This window comes from Cyprinodon tularosa, unplaced genomic scaffold (assembly GCF_016077235.1).
Source record: "Cyprinodon tularosa strain WSP-4 unplaced genomic scaffold, ASM1607723v1 ctg55, whole genome shotgun sequence".
NCBI lineage: Eukaryota > Metazoa > Chordata > Actinopteri > Cyprinodontiformes > Cyprinodontidae > Cyprinodon > Cyprinodon tularosa.
The window spans coordinates 2,084,896-2,109,214 of record NW_024039285.1 but is presented as its reverse complement, the minus strand read 5'-3'; the positions used below and the strand labels follow the sequence as shown (position 1 = coordinate 2,109,214).

General features: G+C 38.5%; 1 protein-coding gene across 1 annotated transcript; it reads left to right on the top strand.

Moving 5' to 3' along the window:
* Positions 1-260: 260 nt before the first annotated feature.
* Positions 261-23,834, top strand: ttll11 (tubulin tyrosine ligase-like family, member 11). Its single transcript, XM_038305042.1, has 10 exons — positions 261-1,218; positions 3,759-3,858; positions 4,913-5,046; positions 6,219-6,509; positions 6,595-6,879; positions 8,289-8,384; positions 8,460-8,572; positions 14,435-14,683; positions 17,708-17,814; positions 21,248-23,834. The coding sequence occupies exons 1-10, from the start codon at positions 718-720 to the stop codon at positions 21,559-21,561; spliced, it is 2,190 nt and encodes a 729-aa protein (XP_038160970.1). The 5' UTR covers positions 261-717; the 3' UTR covers positions 21,562-23,834.
* The last annotated feature ends 485 nt before the right edge of the window (positions 23,835-24,319 follow it).

Genomic DNA, 24,319 nt, shown 5'->3' with positions numbered 1-24,319 from the left:
TTATTAACCTGCAAATAAACTCTGTATATTGTATTTAAACTGTGAATAATAATAATAATAAAAAACATTTAGGAATTAACACATTTAAAATGGATTAGGACATAATTATAAATACCTCAAACAAGATTTATTACTTCTGCTCCTTTGCTGCTAATGTTTAAAAGCAAAATAGATAATTCTGTAACGTAATAAACTGGAGAAGCAAAATTTTCGAGCTACCTCAAATGCATCACCATCATCATCATCAGCTGTGGTCAAGAGAACCAGATGGAGGCGGGGCCACAGGATGGCAGGCAGGCGGTTCCGCTATCTGCTGCCTGACAACACCGGGACGCTGCTGGGGCCGAGTGCTAGATTTTCTGCATTGCTTTGACACTTATCTATCTTTCTAGGAGCCCACAATGGTGCCGGACAATGAAGTTTGCCTGGAGTTTAAAGAATAGCTTCGGGACATGAAGTTTAACAGGCTAACGGTAGATTCCTCCAGCAGCTAGCAGCTTCTTTTATATGATCATAATTAGCTCACCAGAGACAGGAGGCTTCACTCTTTTAGTTTTTCCCGTAAATAAAGGACACGGTGAGAGTTACCAGTGTTGTTTTTTTGTTCTTGTTTGGTCAAGATAGCAATGCGGACGACATTGTTTGTGGTCAGGTCCCTGGCTTCGGATTACTGCACTCCATGGAGCTTCTGCGGCGTCACTCATCGCGTTCCCCACAATGACTGACCGTGATGGAAATGTCAAGGTTCAGCTGTGCCAGATGAAATCACTAGGCGAGGATGCAGGGAAGGAGGAAACGGATCCAGAGGATGAGATGCCCGCTTCTTCTCCCTCTGCTTCACCAGACCCATCCAGCTGCATCACCTCCACAGGGACGGATGCGTCTGTTTCCAAACAGAGGGGGGAAAAAAGCAGCAAGGATTCCAGTGGAAAGCCTTTGCAGGGGGTTGCAGTTCCTGCGTATGCTGTAAAGAACTTTAACAGCCCTGTTTGCGAGCAAACACTGCATATCAAGGGGACAGGGAAGATCCTGCAGGGGAAGTCTGAGAGTAACGGGAACTATTTAGGCCTCCATGAATCCAGGAACACACAGGAAACACGCTGCGAGGATGGATGCAAGCTTCCCAGGAAGAGAAGACCTGTGACGGTGGATACATCTAAAGCCAAAACCTCCCTGGAAGCCCTGAAGATTAGCATCAAGGAGCTGAAGTGGAAAGAGGTGCTGTTGGAAAAATATTATGTTTTTTCTGTCCATGTGCTGTGCAGGTTTTAAGTCTCTGCAGAAACTTGTGAATTAGGGAAGACATGTGGCAGCTTCTGCTCTTAATTGAATTATAACCAGCTCCTAATAATAATTGAACTTTATTCATCTTGCATTGGAGAAATTTACCTCTCCATTTAACCCATCCCCTTTTGGAGCAGAAGGCTGCCATTGTTGGGCGCCCAGGGAGCAATCAGGGGTTAAGGGTAGTGTTGCACCGATACCAGATTAATTTTGAAACCAGTGTTATTTGCTCCTTTGTCTGCACTTTTTTTTTTGAGTAACAAAAAAAAAAAGTACTTCCCTCTTCTTAAGGGCATTGCCTTGAACTTCTTTACAAAATGAAGCTTGATCCAACAAAAAAATTATTTATTTAGATCCACCTTCCTTCCCATCATCTCTACTAACCTGTTCCATTCTTCGAAGCATGATGCTCCCCATTGGATTTTGTGTTCATGCTCTTTTGCGTTAGTTTCAGCCTCACCTCAGAGCACCTTCTTGCACATTTTCTATTATTTTTTCCACTATATCGTTCTTCTTTTCCATAAAGTCCAGTTTTGGCAAGGCCAATCTATCTGCAGTTTCTCCCATCTGGTGTACATGGAGGTATCCCTTCTTCTCACCTCTGAATAATTTTCTTGTTCCCACACCTTTGCTAGGTTTGCAGTTGTGCTTTTACAAAAAAGCTGGAATTATTCAGACAAGAAACCTTTTAGTTGCAGCCGTTAGTATAATTGTCCTTCCTTTTAAGTTCCTGATAATGACTCAGATGAAACTGAGATTTTATTTCACCTATTTTATCATGTGACAAAACCCTGAGACAGCTGCTTCCTCCTTTTGTTTTTTCCAAGATCCTTTTTCAGTTTTCCTCCTAAAAGCTGGTAAGTACACCACCTCCATTATTCATAGAACGATCGTCTCCTCCATGAGATGGAAAGCAGAGGCTGCAGTTATCAACACTGACCAAACGGTGACACTTGAACCGTGTTAGGTCCGGTATCCATAACGATTGACACAATGCTGACGCGTGGCAACACTTTGTCAGCGCAACGCACCCCTAACTTAGTGAACTGCTGTCACCGCCGAAGGCCTTGTCATCATCCTTTGAAGGGGTTGAAACTTTAGCAGCTCTGCTCTGTTTGTTCACCCATTCTGAAATAAGCATGAAGAGGATGGATTCTGTAACATTGATTGCATCTTGACGGAGTACGAGTTACAGAGCTAAAACAACTGTTTCTACATCTGCCTGCTGATTTTCCACTAATGGCTTTCTCTTGCACAGAGAGAAATCACTAGCCTTAAGCTCTCCTAATCCAATAAAGTTTGAGTCCTCTTCGAGGCAGAGATAGCAGGAGCCAGAGGGTCTGGGTTGCAGAAATGCATATAATCTTTGGCTCTATTGTCATTTTTTTTAGTGTTTAAAAAAAGTTTTGGAGTCTCTGAAAGACCAAACATTTAAGAATGTTTTGCGCTACATGACTTTTGAAACCTGGGGGAAAAACTTATAAATCAAGAAATGTTTTCCTGAACTTTGAAGGAAAGGGGAATCTAAATGGATAAATAGATTTAAGAATTTAGCAACAAATGGACTTCAAAAAAAGAAAGCTGTGTCAGGATATAATACCAAGAAACTACTCCAAATAATCCCCCTTCCTTTCCCTTTGCACACTTGCATGCGTGCAGCAGTATTTATAGCAGGTCTTTGCAGTCATGCAGGGTTCCCTTTTACACCGTGTCACGCAGCTGTCATCAACACGATGCTGCTCTAGTCCAGGTTTATCCTTCTGCCAGCCAGAAGAGGGTTGGGTGTCACACGTTTGAGATGCAGATAAATTAGACCTCCCTCACATCCTACTAAGCACAGAGAGCTGAGCAGAGCAATGATTGATTGACAGATTACTGACAAATATTATTTAATTCTATGTACAGGAAACAGGACAGGAAACTTGTAATTGGCTAAAACCTTTGAAGATTTCACAAAGTGAGAAATTACATTTTTATTGATGACATTTTATAGAGCATCTTGAAAGCACCTTGAGAGCTTCTGGTAGCTTGTAACAGCTTGGAGACCCCGGCCCTAAACTCACAGGCCCCATGATGAGACATGGTAGTGGCAGCATCATGCTTCTTGGGATGATAGAGAAGCTTCCCTAAACCAGATGTAACTAGCTTGGTTCTGCTGAGTGCCAACTTAAATCTCTCATTCCTTCCGCTTCTATTTTATACCTTCAAGTTTGTTTTTTCAACATAAAACATGTGAATAAAGTATCGACACCTTTGCCATGCAGAGTTGGCGGGAAAAAAGTGGGTTCAAGACACCAATCAGCCATAACTTACAGATATAGTGAAACATCTTGATATATAATTGAACCTCTTGGAATAGACACAAGAATGACTGTCGCCCTACCCAAACTTGTTTCTATTCTTATCAGTTTCCCTGTTTGTTGTGGGAATCTAATAATCTGTTCTTCCTTGCGCCTCCCTCTTCCTCTCCTCAGTTTCCTTTGGGGAGACGTGCAGCCTGCGATATCTACTGGCACGGTGTTTCCTTCCATGACAACGAAAACATTGTGTCAGGACAAGTCAACAAGTTTCCAGGTATTTTAGTCTATACACTTTCCTCCTCTACTGTCTACCCAACATTACTTTTATCATTGTAGTTACAGCTGAGAGTTTATAAACGAAGCAAACTATGGATGAAGGCTAGTGTTTGTTCCTCTAGTTATTTTGTTGATGAAGCTTGGGGAGCACAACAGTTCATGAAACAAATTAGATTTATAACCTAAATGATGTCTAAATTGGAGTATTTTGGTAAATCACATTTACTTCGAGTTTTAGTTTTGACCTTTTGGTTATTACTGAACAATATAATCCCCCATCATTAAAAAGATGATGAAAGCTGCTTTTGAATATGCCATTTCCACAAGTGGCATCCTGTGGCTTGCTTCATGCAGAAATTTTGACAGATTTAACAGAAATCCCTGTTAAATGGAGTACAGCAAGCTAAAAATGTGCTAGCATACATGTCCTATACAATAAATCTCACTTAAGTTTTTTTCTATTGTCACTTAAATGTATTAATTTGTTAGATCATTTAGGATTGTAATTATTAATCCATAACTTCCTGTTTCCCTCTAGCATATGAAAGAAAGGATGCATTAGCCCATTCCTACCTGCCACTTTTTAAAAGACAACAGAAGATGGCATTCAGACAGATATGTGTTGTTCTTCTTAAATTGGAATATAAAAGAAAATGGCTGCCTGTCTGAACTTGCCTAAATGCACAATCAGAGCAATCATTAGAACAGCTGGAACTCCTTACAGAAAAGGCTGGAAATGGACCGGCATTAAGCAGGAATGAACTTTTGAACTGCTGTAAAATATGTTGGTGAAGATTTGATTTTGAAGGGCCAGCTTTCCTTCCTAAGAACATGTGAACCTTTGTGTGTCTTAAAAAGCTCAAACAAACCAAACAGGAGTTTTTCTTTTAGAAACATTCGATTGTCTGTTCTAGGAAAAACCTAATGGGCTGTCATTGGCTTCTTTAGTAACATAAAGTACCAAAAACAGGGGTGCCAGTAAGGCTGTGGGGTGCAATGAGCTGCAGGTTATCTCAGCTTTGCAGAACAATCTGTAAATGGTGTCTTTGCAGGAATGGTAGAAATGCTGAGGAAGATCAACTTGAGTAGAGCGGTGCGTACTATGCAAGATCTCTTCCCAGAGGAATACGACTTCTATCCGCGTTCCTGGATCCTGCCCGAGGAATACCAGCAGTTTTCTGCACAGGTACTGTTCCTGCTCCTCATAAGAAAAACAACCAAGTGAAAGGTTTATAGGTGTCGTTCTGAAATGCAAAGTTTTTATAATGTTTCATATATGGGATATTCATTCATATTTGATTTACCTAAAAATAATAACTGAATAAATACAAATGCTGCTTAGTTTTTCCACCTAGATCAGTGCAGATCTCTGTAGCCATTTTTCAGCCTTATTTAGATTTGTGTTAAAAGTTCTGTTCTGTTTTAGAGTCGTCCCTTTAGAGGAAGTTTTAAGAATGTGTAGAAAAAATATTACACTACCCTTGCTTTCTTCAATTTCTTTGTCTAAGATATATTATCTAAATAATACAAGGAACAGGACAAAGAGAACGGGGGGTGGTCTAATTATTCTTTTAATGACTCCATACTTAGCCAGCATTCGTTAATCTTGATCTCAGGGAAATTTAAAAACCTGGACATTTCTCCAAAACTGTTTCAAAATTGAGTCAGACAGGGATTTAGACAAAATAAAATCACAAAACATCACATTGTCCTTTCTTATACTTGCAGAGAAAAGCAGAACTTGCACATTCTTATTTTTTGTTAAGCTAAAAAATGACATTTAAAAAAATTATCAAAACATTTGAGCAGGTAAATAAGATGATCTGCCAATGGAATGAATATTTTCACTCTCAAAAGAAGCTCTACACAAGTAAATACCTTTAATTTCAAGAACAATTGTTTTAATCCTATTGTTGGCAGTAAAGAGCAGGGGGAGGTAATAACATTTTTATTACAGCAGGGGGCGCCACAATATCAATGTTTTAAATTCCAAGGCCCTTAAGTTTTTTTTCCTGCCTTCCTTCAAATATTCAGAAATCTATTTAGATCTACTGTTTCTCCGTACTGCGGCAGAGCAACATTACATAACATGTGATGGGATAGGAAGCCCTTTGCATGTTAACTCAGGGAAACATTTAGAAGACTGCAGTGCGGATCAAGCTTCTCTGACTCTTAATCCCACCAGGAATGAGATTAAACTAAGATTTGATTATAACTTTCTGGTTTAGCTTGCTGTACTGGACAAAGTCCAATTACGTGATTTAATGTTTTTCTGGTTAATACAAACCTTTCTCTAATTAAGAAAAGGATTAAATCAAATTAGCATTTTTTTTCTGTTCATGTGCTCCCCTGCTGCAGATCCGCATGGCGAAGGAGAGTGATACCTCAGTAAGCCCAACTTTTATTGTTAAGCCAGACGGGGGCTCTCAGGGGGACGGCATCTACCTCATCAGAGACCCCAGCGATCTAAAGCTCATGGTGGGTTCGCAGCCCAAACAGGCCGTAGTTCAGGAATACATCAATAAACCACTGCTCATCGACAAGCTGAAATTCGACATCCGCCTATATGTGCTGATAAAATCCCTGGAGCCTCTTGAGATCTACATCGCCAAAGAAGGCCTGACACGTTTCTGCACTGAACCTTACCAGGTAGCTTTTTAACACATCCTGATGGATTCGCTTTCAAGTTTATCCATTCTTAACTAAATCTTTTACTTATTCTTTTTGTTTGCAGGAGCCATGTCAGAAGAACTTGACCCATGTCTTCATGCACCTGACCAACTACTCACTCAATGTCCACAGCTGTAACTTTGTGCACTCCGACAGCCAGAGCACAGGCAGCAAGCGTACGCTTTCCAGCGTGCTCTACCGGCTGGCAGTTAAAGGCGTGGATATCAAGCGGGTCTGGTCGGACATCATCGCTCTCGTTATCAAGTCCGTCATCGCTGTGGTGCCTGAGCTTAAAGTCTACTACCAGGCTGATATTCCACCTGGGAAACCAGGACCCACATGTTTCCAGGTGGGTGTGACAGTAGTGTGGTTATTAAATAGTGACTTTCAGGCTTCTAATATTCTAATGGGGAACAAAAATAAAACATTTAAAAGTATTGTACATATGAATCTGTTTAAAGAATCACAGAGTGTAGATTTGTTCAATGAACTATAATCCTAAACAGTGAACATGATTAAACATGATAGCAGCAAGTGACAATCCTTAAAATGTTTGAATGTTTGCAGATCAATCACCTTACCCAAGATGGAGTTTTTACAAAGAATTAAAAGTGCTGGCTTTCTTAGAGTTATTTATTTATTTATTATTTTCATAATCACAAATTTGGTGCCAGATTGAGATGAGAGGTCAACCCTTGAAAAGCTGTAAAGATCCATGGTTCACGTTGGAAAATATGTGAACTATAAGCCAAATCCAGGCAAATTTATAAAGTGCTTTTAATACAATTCATGTAGTACAAAGGGATTCCAAGAGTTAAAACGTTACCCCCTAGCCATTATACCAACTCTAACACACACACAAAGCACACAAGCAAACAAACCAACATGATGATACTAAGAAGCTAATAGAAAGGCTGGGTGCTGAGGAGGCAGAGAAAACACTTATTGCCCAGAGAGCTGCAGCTGATCACCAGCCTCTATACAGAGAGCTTCTGCAAAGGAAACACTTGAGGACATACTAATAGTTTTAATTTAAACAAAAAGGATGAAAGGACGGTGATAAAATATCTCAATGAGTGCAACAAATCAAAATAAGAAATAAGAACCCCAATAAAGAGTGGAAAAAGTTGCACAATAATAAGTTCACATAGAATAGAAGAAGAAATAGTTGGTAAAAGCGGAGCTAAATAGGTGGGGTTTAAAGGGCTGGTTATGTTCCCACAGCAGTGTGTCGCAGTGAGTTTGTTGCAGGTATGAAGCAGATATTTTTAATTTATGCCCCATTTTGAGGCGTGGTCTGAGCTATGTTATTCCATGTCACAACGCAAGAGGAACAATCACGAACTAGCTGTGGGTCTAGATACGACTGAGGCGGTGAGGAAGTGGGGGCAAGTTTGTGCACAGCACAAATCTGTCCTTTATGGATGAGGAGCACAAGAACAGCAATCATCTTTGTCAAAAGATCTGTAACGCACACCGCAAGCATGTGGAAGAAAGCTGGAAGGTATCCCATTCACGGAAAACCAAAACCACATACAGCACTTTCAGTGCCATTGCTTCTCTTCCAGCTATTACCTTTGAGGCTTTTATTCTTCTTTATTTTATGGATGGACTATGTTGCCTACTGCTCCTTTCCCTGGCGAGTTACATTATGAACACATCTCATTGCATGAGTACTAACAAAGTTTCCTGAATGTCTAAAAAATGCTTCAAAAGCTTCATGTTTGTGATCATTGTTATGTTTTTTTTTTCTATCAGATACTAGGTTTTGACATCCTTCTGATGAAGAACCTGAAGCCGGTATTATTAGAGGTCAACTCCAACCCCAGCATGCGAATAGAACACGAGCAGGAAGTAAGACGTCGGCTTCCATCAGCATCCTCACTCTGTTATCTTCCCCCGCTTTACTAAGTGCTTGTTTTGTCTCAGGTGGCGCCGGGAGTTTTCCAGTACGTTCCCAGTCCGGTGGACGAACAGGTGAAAGTGGGGGTGATCAGGGACACGCTGCGCCTCATGGATCCCTGTAACAAGAAATCAACGGCGTAAGCATGCACACCTTAGCTTGAGCACACCCTTTGAAGTTGGATTATGTGTCAGCCCCCCACCCCCCCACACTCTGTCTGCATGTCCACTTTAAGAACATGATATCTCACTCTGCCCACCCTCTCCTCTCTGCACCACTCAGCAACTCTCTCTAAGCTTGTTAAATGGAAAAAATTAAATCAAGTGAGGCATGAAGGAAACTCGCACATCACTGTGTGAGTGTAGAAGCTCAATCACTCTGCTAGACTGGCTCTGTGTGATGCCTGGAAATATATCTCCCTCTTAATTAGAGAGTGACCCCCCCACCCCACCCTATATATTTCATTTTAGGAAGCAGATTTACTCTGTCTGTCTTCACTCGTCTTATGTCTTTATCTTCCCTCTGTTAGTATGATTCCATTCCTTCTGCTTTAAGTTTTATTTCTAGATTAGCGGCAATATTTGATCTTTTCTTCACATCCAAGAGAAGTGATAAATGCCCACTTAAATTTATGTTGAGCTAATTTCTGTCTGCATTCTGTTAAACATCCTTTAGTCTGACGCCCATTATCATTTATAGGTGGTCTTCTGGCCCTCAGAGGGAGATAATTTAAAGTCCTAACATTTTCCTTGCAGATTGAGCATTTACACTTCTTTTAGGACTTTTAGAGTTCAAATAAACCCTTTTCAAAGCAAATGATGTAAAACAGAATTCATCATTACAATATTTTACTGTGACAGATAGTTATCTACTGTGTGGTGGGGAAAAAAGACACTATTAAAGATGGCCTTTTCATCCTAAATGTTTGTAATGTCAAAGCTAGTCCACATAAATGCAAAATAGTCTTCAAATAAAGTCTTTAATATTTTTAATCTAAAGTCTGCTTTACTTTATGGGTTGGCTCAAAGCACCCAACAGAAAATGACACATCAAACTTTTCTCTTCTGTTCTTGAGTTTCTTTTGTACGGCACATGATGAATGGCAATTTTAAATATTTAAACCTACTAAATGTTTTGCAACAAGTTCCTGCCAAATACATTAAGGTGTTGTTATTCAGGTCATATACATGAACTGATTAAATGTGAAGAACAAAGACGAAAAACATGATTTTAACTTTTTTGACATTAGGCTTGGATTGAATGTTAAACTTGCTCAGACAAGAATCAATCTGTTCAGCCAGCTGTTTATCAACAAGCCCTAAATCTTTATGAACCATTAAAACTTGGCTTCAGTGGCGTAGAATGCGGCAGTTATTCCCACAACCAGAAGTTTGCCGGTTTGAACCCCAGGTCTGTTATTCTGCAAGACAGGACAGCTGCTCTGCTTACTGATGGTGGCACCTGTGTACGGCAGCCTGGCTTATGTCTGTGAGCCTGAGAGTAGCTGTGGCTACAGTGTAGCTAGCCCTGATCAGCGTGTGAAAGTGTGAATGACCGTTTCCCAATTCACAAGTTTGTGAGTATGGAGTATCGTCCTCGCCAAGTATGTTCTTACCAGGAAAGTCTGGACTTGGGGAAAACGGGAGCATGCACCATAAATATGGGTCAAACAGAAGCGTACTTGTGACATCACCACACACTCGGCTTGTCTGTAGCTGCATTTCACCTCCTTTTATTAATAGTCGGTAGATAATGAAATTCTTACCTTTTTCTTTTAGTGGGGGAATAATAATTAACACAGTCAGATAAACAGAAATCAAATTTACACGGCTATGCTGAGAGAGGGCTGCTGCAGAGGACCGCTGGTTTCCACGTTCCTCTCGACATCAAAAAATGGGCCAAATATGGGTGCTTAAAAGTATAACATTCTTGCCTCAAATGATCTTAAAAATGTACTTTTATAGAACAACGGCAACAGAAAAGTGAACTTTTAACTTAATACTCTGAGCTGAGTTCCATACATGTAAGTGTTGGGAATAAAGATTCCAAACTTAAACATTTGCAGCAGTACGAGTACCAATTCCAAATTTTGGAGTATAAATCCACGTCCCCTGATGAGTTTGTTTTCCCTTGGCAAAGGGAATTTATAGCAGCCTCTTTTAGCTTGTTGCTTTTTTATTGTTTGCTTTATATAGTGGGGCAAAACTCCAGTTTTCTTGACTCTCATTCAAAGGATGATCTGCTTGAAAATCTTCAAGACCTTTATTTAAAGTCTGATTTACCTTGATGCTGGTAAATAGGCAAGGCTTAGTTTGGATTTATAGATTACTTTTTGTTTATTTTGAATTCTCTGCTGAGCCTTCATCACTGAACCATTGACCAAGAATATAAATAATAATTAAACTTTATTGATCTGACATTGGAGAAATTTACCTCAGCATTTAACCCATCCTCTTGGGGAGCAGTGGGCTGCCATGGTGGGGAGCAATCAGGCATTAAGGGTCGTGCTCCCAGAGTGGTAGTCTATGGGAGTGGGTTTCCAAGCCCTCTGCCCTAACCACTAGGCCGCCACTCCCCTAAGTGGTTAAATGGGCGGGATAATTAATTGCATTTGCAATGTATTCACAATAAAGAAAACATTTAATTTTAAATTGAATCTCCAAATTGTATTTAACAACAATAAGACGCTAATTGTTTCACTTCAGCCCATTAGGTGGCACTAATAGGCTTACTCTGGAGAAGTAGCCTTCAGGGTTATGAAAAGCATAAAACCTTGGAGTGAAACATCAACATGTTTGTGGTTAGTGCAAAGGAAAATCTAAATAAACTTACAATCCCAATATTGTTTAAAGCAATTTGTAATCAATCATTCAGCCCTAATGAAAAAGCCAACAAATTAGGAAAATGAATATTTTCTAGAGATGCACTAATCGAGCAGCATTAGATCAGATTTGGCTGATTTTATTTTTTTCAACTTCATCTGATCCGATCCAACCTTGGAAGGTGACATCCTGAAAAATCAGATGTTTTATCTTATTAATTCCTATCATATCAAGGTGTTGTATTTCCACCATTTCCAAGTTCCTGATCTAACCACAGACTTTGTGTACTTTAATGCTTTGAAGTTTGAGAACATATATCCTCATTCATAGAAAGGGATGATTTTTCAATTCCTTAATTTTTCCCTCTAAAAACTTGCAAGTTCAGTTCAGTGATCTTGTTTTATTAGTCCAAGATTATAATATTCCATTAATCTAGAGATAATAGTCACCAGCCAAATGTTCCAGTTTAATAATTCCGATTAGAAGTTTTGTTTGAGAAATTTTACATGTCGACCAAAAGGCTAAATCTAACTGGGTGAGAGGGAAGGGATGATATGTTTCAAATGTTGTAATCGTGATGCAGTTCAACAATTCAAATGGGGAATGATTGATTTTTAGATCAGAAAATAATGTAGTAGATTAATAGGTGCACGGTTAGACAGTGTGATGTAAATTATATTTATTTGACTGAGAGCTGTTAACCTTTTTATTATGAGAATGGACAAAATATTAAGAAGTTAATAATACAAAAGTTATTAAGCAAAATTTTAAACACTTTTATTTCAGCTTTAGACCATTTATTTGTTGTTTTTAACTAGTAAAAAATGCATTGCAAAAAAAAGTTGCTCACTGAGGAAAAAATCATCTGCTCTGCTGTTATTTGGAGAAATTGATTGATTTACAGAAGGTTTAGTCAAAGTTCATGTTTATAGAGATTTCACTTGTAAGATGAAAAGCAATAAAGGCCAGACGTACCTGTTGCTGTTATTAAAATAAAACGATTAAACAAAAGAGAAGATAAAAAAGTACTGTTTTGGGAGATAACCGGAAATTATTTATGGGACTTTAGATATGTAGTCTAGAAACCCAGCCCATTAATCCACAACACTCTGTCTTTGAAAGTGATTTATGACTTTTATTTGAAGGCAATGTGGCTCTAAAATGTCCCATTATTACCGTACGTTATTCTTTACATACAAGGAATGAAGGTAAGCTGAGTACAGGGTATTTTTTCATTGCCTTTGCCAAAGGATTCATGCACTTTGAAATGATCACAGGTTACCACAGAAAATGTCATCCTTAATATTTTCATGATTTATTTAGATTGATTCTATCAAACTTTATGAAATGCTGTGTTAATGTCACTCATGCTGTTATTGAATAAAACAGTTAAACACAGACAGAGGAGCTACAAGCTGGGTTTGGAATGAGAGGATGTTGATTAGGCAACATAAAACTCATATAGGTAAGAAGCAAAGATGAGCAAAAATGTTATGCTTACAGTAGCAACTGCCAGGAATAGACTGTAGCGCAGAGCGAGGTCACGGATTAGTGTACCGCGGTCCGGATCCGGACCCACCTGCTTGCTAATCCGGACTCAACCTGATTTAAAACACTTATAAATTACTACATGTTGTACGACGACTGTGTCTAACTTCACTGCTCCTGTTAATATGATAAAGCCCTCCGGAGCGTCCGGGACCAGGCTACAGGTGATACAAATTAGCCAATGAGCTGTCAGTCAGCTACTTTTAGACACAGCAGGCAAATCTGTGCAAGCCAGGCGATGGGAAAGAAGGAGAAGATGAAGAGAAAAAGAGAGCAGAAAGTGTGGACTGCTAGAAGAACTGCGGTGAACTGGTGACAGAAAAGTGGAATGCGTGCTCAACGATGACCATGCAAATTTTCACTGTTTGGCTCAACCTACTGCTTTGAAGCAGGATTCTCCTAACCTGACTCCGCCAGATGGATTTTCTGCGCATATCCATCTGGAAACCTTCCGTTGCAGTAATTTTGGGAAGGGGCGAAAATACTGGTTAGCTGATTGGCCTATGTTGGTGATAGACGGGCCAAATAAACCAATCAGATCAACGAAGCTTATGACGTACTAACAGACCGACGACGAAAACACAACCACAAGCCAGGCTACTTTTGCCGAAACCAGTCGGGAGAAGAGCAAACATATTTTCCTCTGAGAAAAGCCTCCAGAGCAGTGTTTTGCTCTTCTTTCAGGGAAGAAATACTCTGTAATTCCGATAAAACTTGCACGATAGCCACGCTAACGCTAGTTTCATCGGCTGAAGCGGCCATGTTCTTTAGACTGAACTGTCACGCTTCTCGTTGCGTCACACCTCAACCCGCCTCAAAGCCAACGCTGATTGGACATTCGTTAGGTGAACGGCTCCAAATTTTCTTCAACGGAGAGTCTCCAGACTGATTAGCGAGTGAAATCTTGAAAGCTCGCGAGATCAGGATGGTCTCACGAGGCTAGGATTCTCCACCATGAACATAATCAAAAATAAATATCGATCCAGGCTTTTGAATGAGCACCTTGATATGTGCTTTAGAATGGCTTTTTTCTCCAATCAAACCTAGTTGTAAAAGCCTTGCAGGGCAGTGTAAGGCCCACGGCTCTGATTAAGCCATAAAAAAAAAAAGAAAAACAAAAAAGTCAGTTCAGGTGTTTTATAAAAATATGTGAATCAAGGAATTGTATATATACCAAACTGAACGATTGTTGTTCTCTAATTCAAAAAACACTTTAGATTTTAAAATGGAACATCTGCAAGCCTGGTTCATCCAATGGTACTTTGTGGATAAAAGAAATATACAAATTCTCTTCAAATTTAAGTTATTAATTTATCGCCATCAGAACTGGTATTAATGTTACTGTAATAAACTTTAGCTCATGTGTTCCTGCAGTGAAGCAAGCAGCCTTTTTGGAAAAGTTGGATTTAGAGTATTTTATAGAATATTTACAAATTTACTCCTTAACTGTCGAGAGCTTCAAAGAAAGCAAAAAAAAAAAAAAAAAAAATCAATGTCTGTGCCATTTTCTAAATGGTGATGGACATTTTTTTTTTTTCAGTAGCAGGTACCCAGCGGTCTACTACAAATGCATACTTTTGAAAACGAATAATTAACATTTCTCTTTGTTTTTATTTTGATATTTACATTAGGTCTTCCCAACCAAAGGCAAGTGGGTCTGCTCAAGGGGAAGAGATCCAAGTGGACGGGGAACAACAAGGGAGGTGTCCAGATAATTCTGGGAATCTGCCTCCTCTGTGCTTGAAGCAAGTCTACCCCAAATACACCAAACAGTTCAACCACCTGCGGTTGGTGGAGCGCATTGCTGCTCTCTTCATACGCTTCCTCGGGGTAAAGGGCAACATGCGCCTTGGTCCCACTGCCTTCCGAACATTCATCAGGTACAAAAGTCTGTAGTTTCTCTTACATCCTAATAATTATTCTGTCTTATATGAAATAAGCAGGCATCATTTTATTGCACGGAGACTAAAAGGATGAAGACACAGTGATTCCCTGATTAAATTTGCTCTTATCCAGACTTTTGGTGCTTTGCATATGTTAGTAGCAAAGAGTCTGCATGCCAACTAAACGAGTTAAAAGAAAAGGCTTCATACCTAGATTCTATCTGAAGTAGGGAGCATCTTATCCAATCTGTTATTTAAAGATTCCGTTTTAAAGTTCTGAAACCAGGGAGGCTTTTATTAATTTAGGAACTGCAGCAAAACACTGGTTCACCCTTTTTTCAGCCTTTATTTCAAGCCAACATTTATACTTGCAGTGCAGTATATAGTCTAAGCTTTGCTGTCTGATTAAGATGTCATGTATTTAATATAAAAGAAAAAAAGTAAGAATTGGGTATAAGCATGATGTATTTCATCTGTGTTAAAGGTTAAGCTGTTATTTCATTTAGTATACTTCACTACATATTGCACCACATGTTACTGTATTAGACTTAATGCAGTTTTAAAAATTAGAATTTAGAAAATCGCCATCCATCCATGCATCCATGAACTCCTGTAAAAATATCTCAACAATTGTGGTATTTTCATTTTCATTTTTGTTTTATGGCCTAAATTAGTTTATGAGCTCTGGGGAATTAAAGGCTGGAGGATAATTGAATTGGTAAATTTCTAAAGATTTTCCATTAAAGACCTTTTAACAATTGTGAAATCCCTCTAACATGCTATAGCACAAATAATTTATTGCGATGAATGGCATAACTATGAGCTAAGCTTTTACTGTGACTAACTATGTGCTTTCTTTCATCCCTTTGACATCTAGACTCTCTGAGGGCTGATCTGGTTAACTGTTCCTTTCATAGACAAAGCTGCCTATGGAGCTAAATTACTATTACCATTAGTGCTTCTATGCTCCTTTTGGTCTATCTGCTTCTACCTCCTTGAGCATTCAATCGGCCTCCGCAGATGGCCGCTCACACTGACTCTGGTTCTGTTTGAGGTTTTCTTCCTGTTAAAAGGGAGTTTTTTTCCTCCACTGTCACTGCATGCATGCTTGCATGAGGGATTGCCGTAGAGTCAATGACATGGTGCGAGCAATGCTCATCCAGGAGGAGCGAATCCTGCAAAGTCAATGACTCAATGCAATCAGCAGACTTTCCATGGGTATACAAGAGTTACCAATCTAAGAGTTGATCTGATTGAATATTCTCTGTAAAGTGCCTTGCGATAAAATGCGTTGTAAATTGTCACTATATATATAAACTGAATTGAATCAATAACATATTTTTTCATGTTGAAAAACAAAAAAAAAACCCTGAAACACATGACTTTATTCAACAATGAAGCTCTGTAACAAAAATAAAACAGGGCAAACCTCATTGTCATTATCTCAGTGTGCATGCACAGGTTGCAAGCCCGTGTGTTTGCAAAACAGTTTGCAGAATGCCAGCTCTCTTATTAAAAGTAATAACCTTCTTCGTAACATAGTGCCCAAGCCTTTTTAAGCCTTTGTCCTGCTTTGGACAAAGTTCTTAGCTCTCTGTGGTTTATTTTCCTTTCTGATGCAGCATAAAAAAATCAGTCCCTACTTATGAGGATTCTGCTACACCACAATAGCCTCACACTAAACAAGCTCCTCTTTTAAAGTTGTGTTTTTATTATTATTCTGTTGCAGAGCTTATGAAAAGATGTGCCAGACATGTTCATTGCTTACTATTTGGGTTAACAAGTACATTTAGCTTACTGGGTTAATGTAAACTTTGGAAGCAATGGCAGCGCAGCAGTGGCCCTCGCTCTTGTCTGTCAATCTTTGGCATCCTACGCTGTCTCAGCTCAGCTCAGGCTTGGTGATGCGTATGAATCCATGAAAGATGTGTCATTGTTTCTTCATTTGACTTTGAATACAGATAAAACAACACAGATATTAAGCTAATGTAATGTAATGTAAATGTAGCTTGATTAGTCTTCATGGCTGACAAGCCAGTTGGAATTTAAAAATGATTTTTTCAATTAAATTAATCAGAGGAAACGGCACAATAGGTTTTTTAAAGTGAAACTGTATTTTGTTCATTTTATGCCAAGAGGCTGCTTATTTAGTGAGAGAGAGTAATATTTTCTGTAGATAACAGGAAGGCTGAAGACAGAAAAAATGTTTTCTTGTGGTTTAAACTTTCATCATTTCAAATGCTAGGTTTATAAATGTTGGGTACAATTTGTACTGGTCTGTTATTGAATTTATATCATCTACTGGTATTAGCTATTTGTGCTAATCACTTATTAAAGCAGTTCGAAATGCCTGTCCTTTGATCTAATATTTGCTCTTAAATAGGGCTGAAACAATAGATTGTGATGAATAGATTATTGAAATCAATTAACTAATTTAGTAATTGATGAATCTAAGACCAACCTACTTAGAGCAGTAATTATACCAAAATAGTAAAAAAAAAAAAATGTATATATATATATATATATATATATATATATATATATATATATATATATATATATATATATATATATATATATATATATATATATATATATATATATATATATATATATATATATATATAATATATTGGATTTCTCCAGAACTCCTCAAGTAGAAAAGTTTTAGTTTCACCTGGTTTATTTCTATAAAAAATAATTATTTAAGGAACAGTTTGCTTTCTAACTATTAATCGATTAATCAGAAAAAATATTCGACAGATGAATCGATTAGCAAAAAAATGAGTTGCAGCCCTACTCTTAACACATGTATCACCTCTATTATATGAAGATTTCCAAAGCTTTACACAAAAAAAGCTTTGGCCATAAATCATTCGCCAAATTCTTGAACAGATTTGCTTAGTAAAACTATTAGTTGCATCCTAAAATGATATGTTTCAATTGTTTAATGAGGATGTATAAGTTAGATCGTAGTGGAATAAAATCATTTTCGTTGTCATTCTTTTTTTATGTTTTCAGGACTTGTAAACTAAGCAACAGCAACTTTACCATGGCCTCAGTGGACATCCTGTATATAGACATAACCCGTCGATGGTCATGTGCCCTGCCTGATTCCAGAGAAGCAGGTAACTAATACTCACACATTTGCACCTCGAGGCCTAGAAGTCTTCTCCTGTCATGCTTGGAGAACAGAGACCCTGGCATGCTTGAGACTCTGAGCAAATAATGTGCTCTCCCATTATTACTTGTCATTCCCTGCCAGACTCCCTTGTCCCATAATTGAAATGAGGCGAGATCACAGCATGACAGCACAGAGACCGGCCCAACATGAATTATTCAGGCGCTGCACCTAGAAATGTTGGCGACACAGAGTAGATTGTTGGATACGACATGAACCGGGATGGAGGGGTCCGTGCAGGGGAGCGTGTGCTGAATTTCACATTAGTTTATATATATTCAATCAGACTGAGCTGGGTGTATTTTAGATTATTGTTGCTGTGTGTGTTTGGTAAAGTCTGAGGAGCCCTTATAGAGAATTTGAAGAGGTATGAGTCCTGCACTGATCTTCGTCTTCTGACCTTTTGATTTTTTTTTGTTTTGTTAGAGTCATTATAACCTCAAAGCTGAATGTGATCAAATTAAAATAAAACTAAAGGTACGCTGGTCAAAAGTATCCATAGGTAACCGGAATAAATTTTGGAGTGGTGACTGAACAGATTCATGTTGCTAGAGGGTCACGCCAGCAACAGGGTTCTTGGATAAGAAATTATTACTAGGGACAGACGTCCTAGATTTGGCTATTTTCAGTGTCATTGAGATGTTTAGAAATTAGGATTAGAAAAAGAACAGAAGGTATTAAGGAGGACACTGTTTTTCTATCATTGCTTTTTACAATTGCTTTTGCAGTTTTGGTCGTTATGAGTAGAATTTGGGTTTGAAAAGGACCAATCTGCCAGGAGGTGACTTTACTTGAAATGGGATTTAACTCAGAGCTGTCATCTGTACCCTAAGTGACCAAAAAAAAAGGCTAAGCGTTAAACCACACTAAAGCAGCACAGGCTCATCCTATTGAGCCTCAAACATTTTCATTTATGGAAACCTAGCAGGTTGTTGGAAATCCCTTTTCAAGCAAAAGTCAATATTTTCAGGAAAAACATGCTGGATTAGCGCTAGTTGCTAATTGCTAAGGCAAGAGTTGATTAATCAAATCAGTAATCATTATTTTCTTTTAAATTAAAATTTAATTCTATCCCCAAAAGTTGAAATCAGACAACTTGGTTTTCCAAAAAAAGTAAAAAACAAAACAAATCCACTGGACTTTGTTTCCAAGTTTTTAAGACGTTTCACTTCCCATCCAGGAAGCTTTTTAAATGCAAAAGGACAACTTGGTTTATTTCATGTAAGTAACACTCTGATTGGTGCATTTTTTTAGGTATTTATGGTGCAAAAAGCTAAATAATAAAGTATTTCAGTTAGTCATGCAAAGAGGCTACCCTTTGCTTCAGGAGGAAAACTCACTTTTAGCCTAAATATGCTCTGTACCTGTAAGTGTGAATCAAACTTTCCTATTCTTTCAACCCACGTTAATAATTAAGCTGTCAGCTTAAAGGTTATTACATTCAGCTTTTCTATTTTGAGCAGTGGACATTGCATGGGCTCTTTTTAGGAATTACAGTTATCTCATTGAAATGCCACTGAGTTAGGAACATCAAGAAGCAGATTTTCACTTAAAAAGAAAATGTCTAATGACAGAGAAATGGATGAACTATTCTGCTTGGAATGGTCTAAACTTTGTTTCATGTTATTTGACCTTTTTAACATACTTGTTACTAATAAAGACTTAGGTTAAACCAGCATATTGACCTGAAATAAACAGTCTGAACTAAAGCAAGCAGCTTAGCATTAGAGAATGAGGGTTGATGAAAAAGGTGCTCCTTTTTTTCTGTTGTAAAAAATATGCAGATGATATAGATTGCACAATTATCAACCCTTTAGTGTCACCATAGGTAACTCTGTGTAAAAAACCCTTCAAATTAAATGATTACATTTTTGTAGCCTTTTGGCACACAAAAACATAAAAAAAAAAAACACGGCCTTAAAGGGCAATGCCTATTTATTTTTATTTTTTTACATTGGGCCCTTGATTTTACGTGTGTATGACGTCATCCGCGTGCCGGACTGGAGTCGTGACAGGCAGCCCGGCCACAGGCGGCTACGCTCTAACCCTTATATTCGTTCGGCTAGCTAATCTGAATCGTTCAATTCCATTTCGAGAGCGAGATCATCTGTTGTAGTAGCACTAGACATCTTCCAGGCATGTGAGTAAAACTAGCAGCAGTTCAGCGGACAGGATGAATGAACAGAAGCCGGCGCACGTGGAGGAAGTCATACACGTGCCGCTTTGTTTTTAAAAGATATAAATATTAAAAATATAACCGCGGATGTCTGGGGGACAGTGATTCGCCTACATGTTATGAATGCTGGTGTACCATAAATGACACATTATGAGCAGTTTAGTTTGTGCCTTCAAGTCGTTGCCCATAGAAAGATGATACTTGGATATAACCTAACGGAATATCTTCAGAACGGCTCCAAATGACATAAAACTCATATGGGTGAGTAGAACATGATGTTATAACATAAGATCAAGGGGCCAATGTAAAAAAAAACAGCGTTCCCCTTTAAGAAACTTTATAACAATCGAGGCAATGTATTTGAGAAGAGGAATTTTCCTTGATTACAAATGAATAATTTCTACCTCTAGTAAGGCCTCTATCAACTCCAATAGAATATGTTTGGAATTGGAAATTTTTTTTAGATTAGTAGTGTCTTGGAAATTTTCCTCAATGACTTCTCATATCAGAAAACAGGGGTCATTTCTCTAAACTTTTTACACTAAAGATAAAAAAAAAAAAACTTCCTAGTAAGGTTAACCAGATGTCTTATGGTGATTTTAAGTCAGAACAATAGATAAAAAAATAAATGTCTAAGCACCTTAATTAGCCCAAACCGGAGTAAAATTAATGCATCTCAATGCTGCAGAAAACAGGAAAGAGCAACCTCTTTGTGTGTCTGTAGCAACTTGTTTAGGAGTCATTCCATTGCAGCTGCCCTCAGATGAGGCCAAGATGTCATCATGGGGTCTTTCAACGGGCTAATGAGCTATAGCGTATGGAAAAAGTAGCACAAATAATTCACAACAGATAATATTAGCCTCTTTAATGCCCATCTCAGTCTTTAGACTTATGAGGCATGACCTTGGACTATGAAAAAGAAAGCTCTCTCTGTATGTTGCCATGTTACGAAACGTCATAGGAGAGCAGCAAGTGCTCCCTGATTGGTTGCAAAGGGTTTGACATAATATTGAACAGCAGAGATGCGAGCTAATATATAAATATATATATGCATGCTTTCTCCTTTGAATAATTGAAATCACATTAAAATTAGATTTTTCTTTTTAATAAAGTTACTGAGTACTGCGAGTTACTGTTGAAGGTTTCTTTGTCTGCTTAGTAAAGCTGTTGCATTTTTACATCAGCGTTACCTTCTGACCTACAGGGATGGGACTGCAAGCATTCCTGGAAGCTTTTTTCTACCTGGCAGCCCGAAGATTCAAATCCCTAATGCTGAGGGAGCAGGTAGTGTCCCTGCTGGAGCTGTGCGAGGCTCACCTCGGGCCCCAGTCTGGCTCAGAAGACAGGCGCTCGTTGAGCTGCAGCAGGGTGATGCCGCGAGTCATCAAAACTCAGACGCTGTGTCTCTCCAACCCCCAGCTCAACTCTCCAGCCGCTCAGCGAAGAGCCATGAGCCAGGACTGCCGACCGCATCAAAGACTGAAGCCTCGCACGCTCAGGGCGAACGTGGAGAACTGATGAGCGGGGAACTAGCTGTCCAAACCCTGCTGCATTGCCTTGAACTCTCTCCACAGGAAGCAGGGGAGATTAAGGGTCCATTTCTCCTCTGCAGCTCCTGAGAAGGGCTAGCTTGACCCCTGCTGGCTGACTTGTCGTAGAACTGCTCTCTACCCGATTGCTTTTTTTCTTTTTTTCCCCTCTAAGGAGGAAGATGGCCTCAGGGGGGACTGAAATGGTAATGGAGGCTGGTGGATTCCTTCCTCTCTTCCTGGTGGGATCATTCGTTAACAGTGGTCCTGTCGGGAGGAGGATATGGCTGCTTTTCATGCACTGATTGATTCTAGAGGGCAGCTACTTGCTTCCCTTCTTTAATCTGGCTAAATCTCTGAAACCTTTTATTCAGGGATTATCTTTGTCAGTTAATTCATACTAATCACAAATAAACAAGTCGGTGTAAGGGAGCATCCTAAGTGTATTATACACCTGCATCTCAACTATTAACAATATCTTCAAACAGGACATTTATTTGTATATTTAGATCTATTGCACATAACTTCCAGGATGTCTGCTAACTATGACACTAATAGATTGTAGTTAATAAAATCCCAAACCTCAGATTATCGGAAAATGTCTTTTTCCTGTTGCATAAATTAATCAGTGCTGCAATCCACAAATTTTTATTCTAAAACGGCCTTACTTCACTTACTTCATCTAGCTAATAATGTTGTTTGCATCTCTGTTTTACTAAATATTTTCCTCTCGCTAAATGTTGACATTTCAACAGCCTTTATTGTTCCTTTGTGGGAAAATGGAGCAAAAAAAGTACAAAATGACAAGAGGAAATGGAACTTTCCAAAACCTGCAGGAATACAGCCGAAAGTCTTCTCCACTCATTTATACATCAAACCTTTTGCCATACAAACCAAAATCTCTAAGTTGATGGTGCTTGTAGGTCTTTTGAATTGTGCAGAAAAACTAAACATACACTATTTGACGAAAACTGTTACGTATACAGATTTTTTTTATTGTTTGGAGAGAAAGGATTAATACATCATTAATATTTTCAGCTACAAGACTGTGATTATATGTCACTTTCTTAAAAAATGAAAAAAAAGAAACACCTGTTGATGTGTTTGGCCGTAGTTACTATGGCATTATAGAAAAAGCCAAAATATGTGAATAATTAAAGATAAATACAACTTTTACACTAAATCGTTTTAACTTTAATATCTGAGAAGGTAAAATCCATTCACCCATTAACCATTCCTGGATAAGACAAACTGCAAACAGCTCCTTGGTGTAGTTTTGACACATTTTCTATGTTTTTAAATAGGTACTATGTAATATTCAAATTTTTTTATGAAAAGTTCGATTTTCTGTTTTCATTATCTGTAAGGAATAATATTCAAAATGATTAGAAACAAACAGGTGAATGAATTCACTTTATGTGCAATGGATCTTTATGTAGTTTTGAAAGTTTGAATTAAATTACAAAAAGTAACTTTGATATTCTGATTTCTTGAGATGCATCTGTAAGAAATAAATTTGCACAGCAGCTATTTAAACTAATATATTTGCACAGAAGCAGATGATGCGTCATCTGTGTGTTTGCGTGCACATGTGTGTGACCCTGGGTGTCTATGTTCAGTACTGTATTTATTTGCGTTCGGCTCAGTGGTGGGGGGGAAAAAACCCAACTGACAGCAAGTGGCTCAGCTGTTAGTCCTCCATGAGCCCATTAGTGACGAGTTAAGTGAATAAGCATTCACTCATCCTCTTTCAGTTCTGCAGCTATTCCTGTCGACAGCTTCCCTGTCAGTCACTTTTAGTTTTTTAGGTTCATTACCTTCGTGACATAACTGAAAAAAATTGGATTATTTTAGAATAAACAATGACTGCATGGCTTAAATACAATCACCATGTATTGTTTCTTGAAAGGAGCTTTTGTATAATAATATTCCATGTGTCGCTATGCAGAAAAGCATGATGGATGCCAAGTTTGACAGTCCCACTAAAATAAAATGTTTTTCTTTTTGCACTAGTGATAAAAATGGATATGTCACAAACGAAGAATGAACTGTCTGCAGTGTAGGCAGCTGTAAAAACACAAAGTGGATTAACCTAAAAAGGTTTTTGTTTTTTTCTTTTCGTGATAATCTCCAGCTTGCATATTTATTGCAGTGTGGTTATGATAATCTGAAGCAGAGGAACGAGGTCGTCTACCATGTCGGATGTGAACAAGATGTGCTCATAACACTAGCAGACAAATAAAACATGCTGTTTAAGCTCAAGATGTGGCCTGTGCTGTTTGGTGTCAGATATTTCCAAGCGACTGAAGTTTGGCTGGAAAAGTGTCTCGACCCTGTTTGTGTTCGACATCCATTTACGCTGATTCCCCTAAATAAAATCTGCCGCAAACAATTTCCTACGACAATCTCCCAGGAAGTAAACAGAGTCTGCCTGAGTGTAATTTAATCTCAGTATAAACACAGCTGTTCTGTGAAGGCCTTAGAGGTTTGTTAGACAACACGGGTGAACAAACACGGTGAAGATCAAGGAACACGACAAACACGGATACATTTGTGGAGAACTCATTATTGTCCCATTTCTTAATGTTTTTTAAGGATGGTTCGGTACAATTTGACACCCAGAAAAGGAAAGAATTAATCAAAGAAAGCTGCCAAGAAGTATGCGAACATCCAAACATAAACATGGTCAAAAGAAGCAAAAACGCTTTTTAAATGGGTCATAAAAAAAGCAATTAGGAGGCCCACTG

Excerpts from the sequence above, each read along its gene's own strand:
- ttll11 (XM_038305042.1), top strand. The coding sequence starts at position 718 with ATGACTGACCGTGATGGAAATGTCAAGGTTCAGCTGTGCCAGATGAAA. Across the intron at positions 3,859-4,912 it reads ACAAGTCAACAAGTTTCCAG|GAATGGTAGAAATGCTGAGG; the intron begins GTATTTTAGTCT and ends GTGTCTTTGCAG. Across the intron at positions 8,385-8,459 it reads GAATAGAACACGAGCAGGAA|GTGGCGCCGGGAGTTTTCCA; the intron begins GTAAGACGTCGG and ends GTTTTGTCTCAG.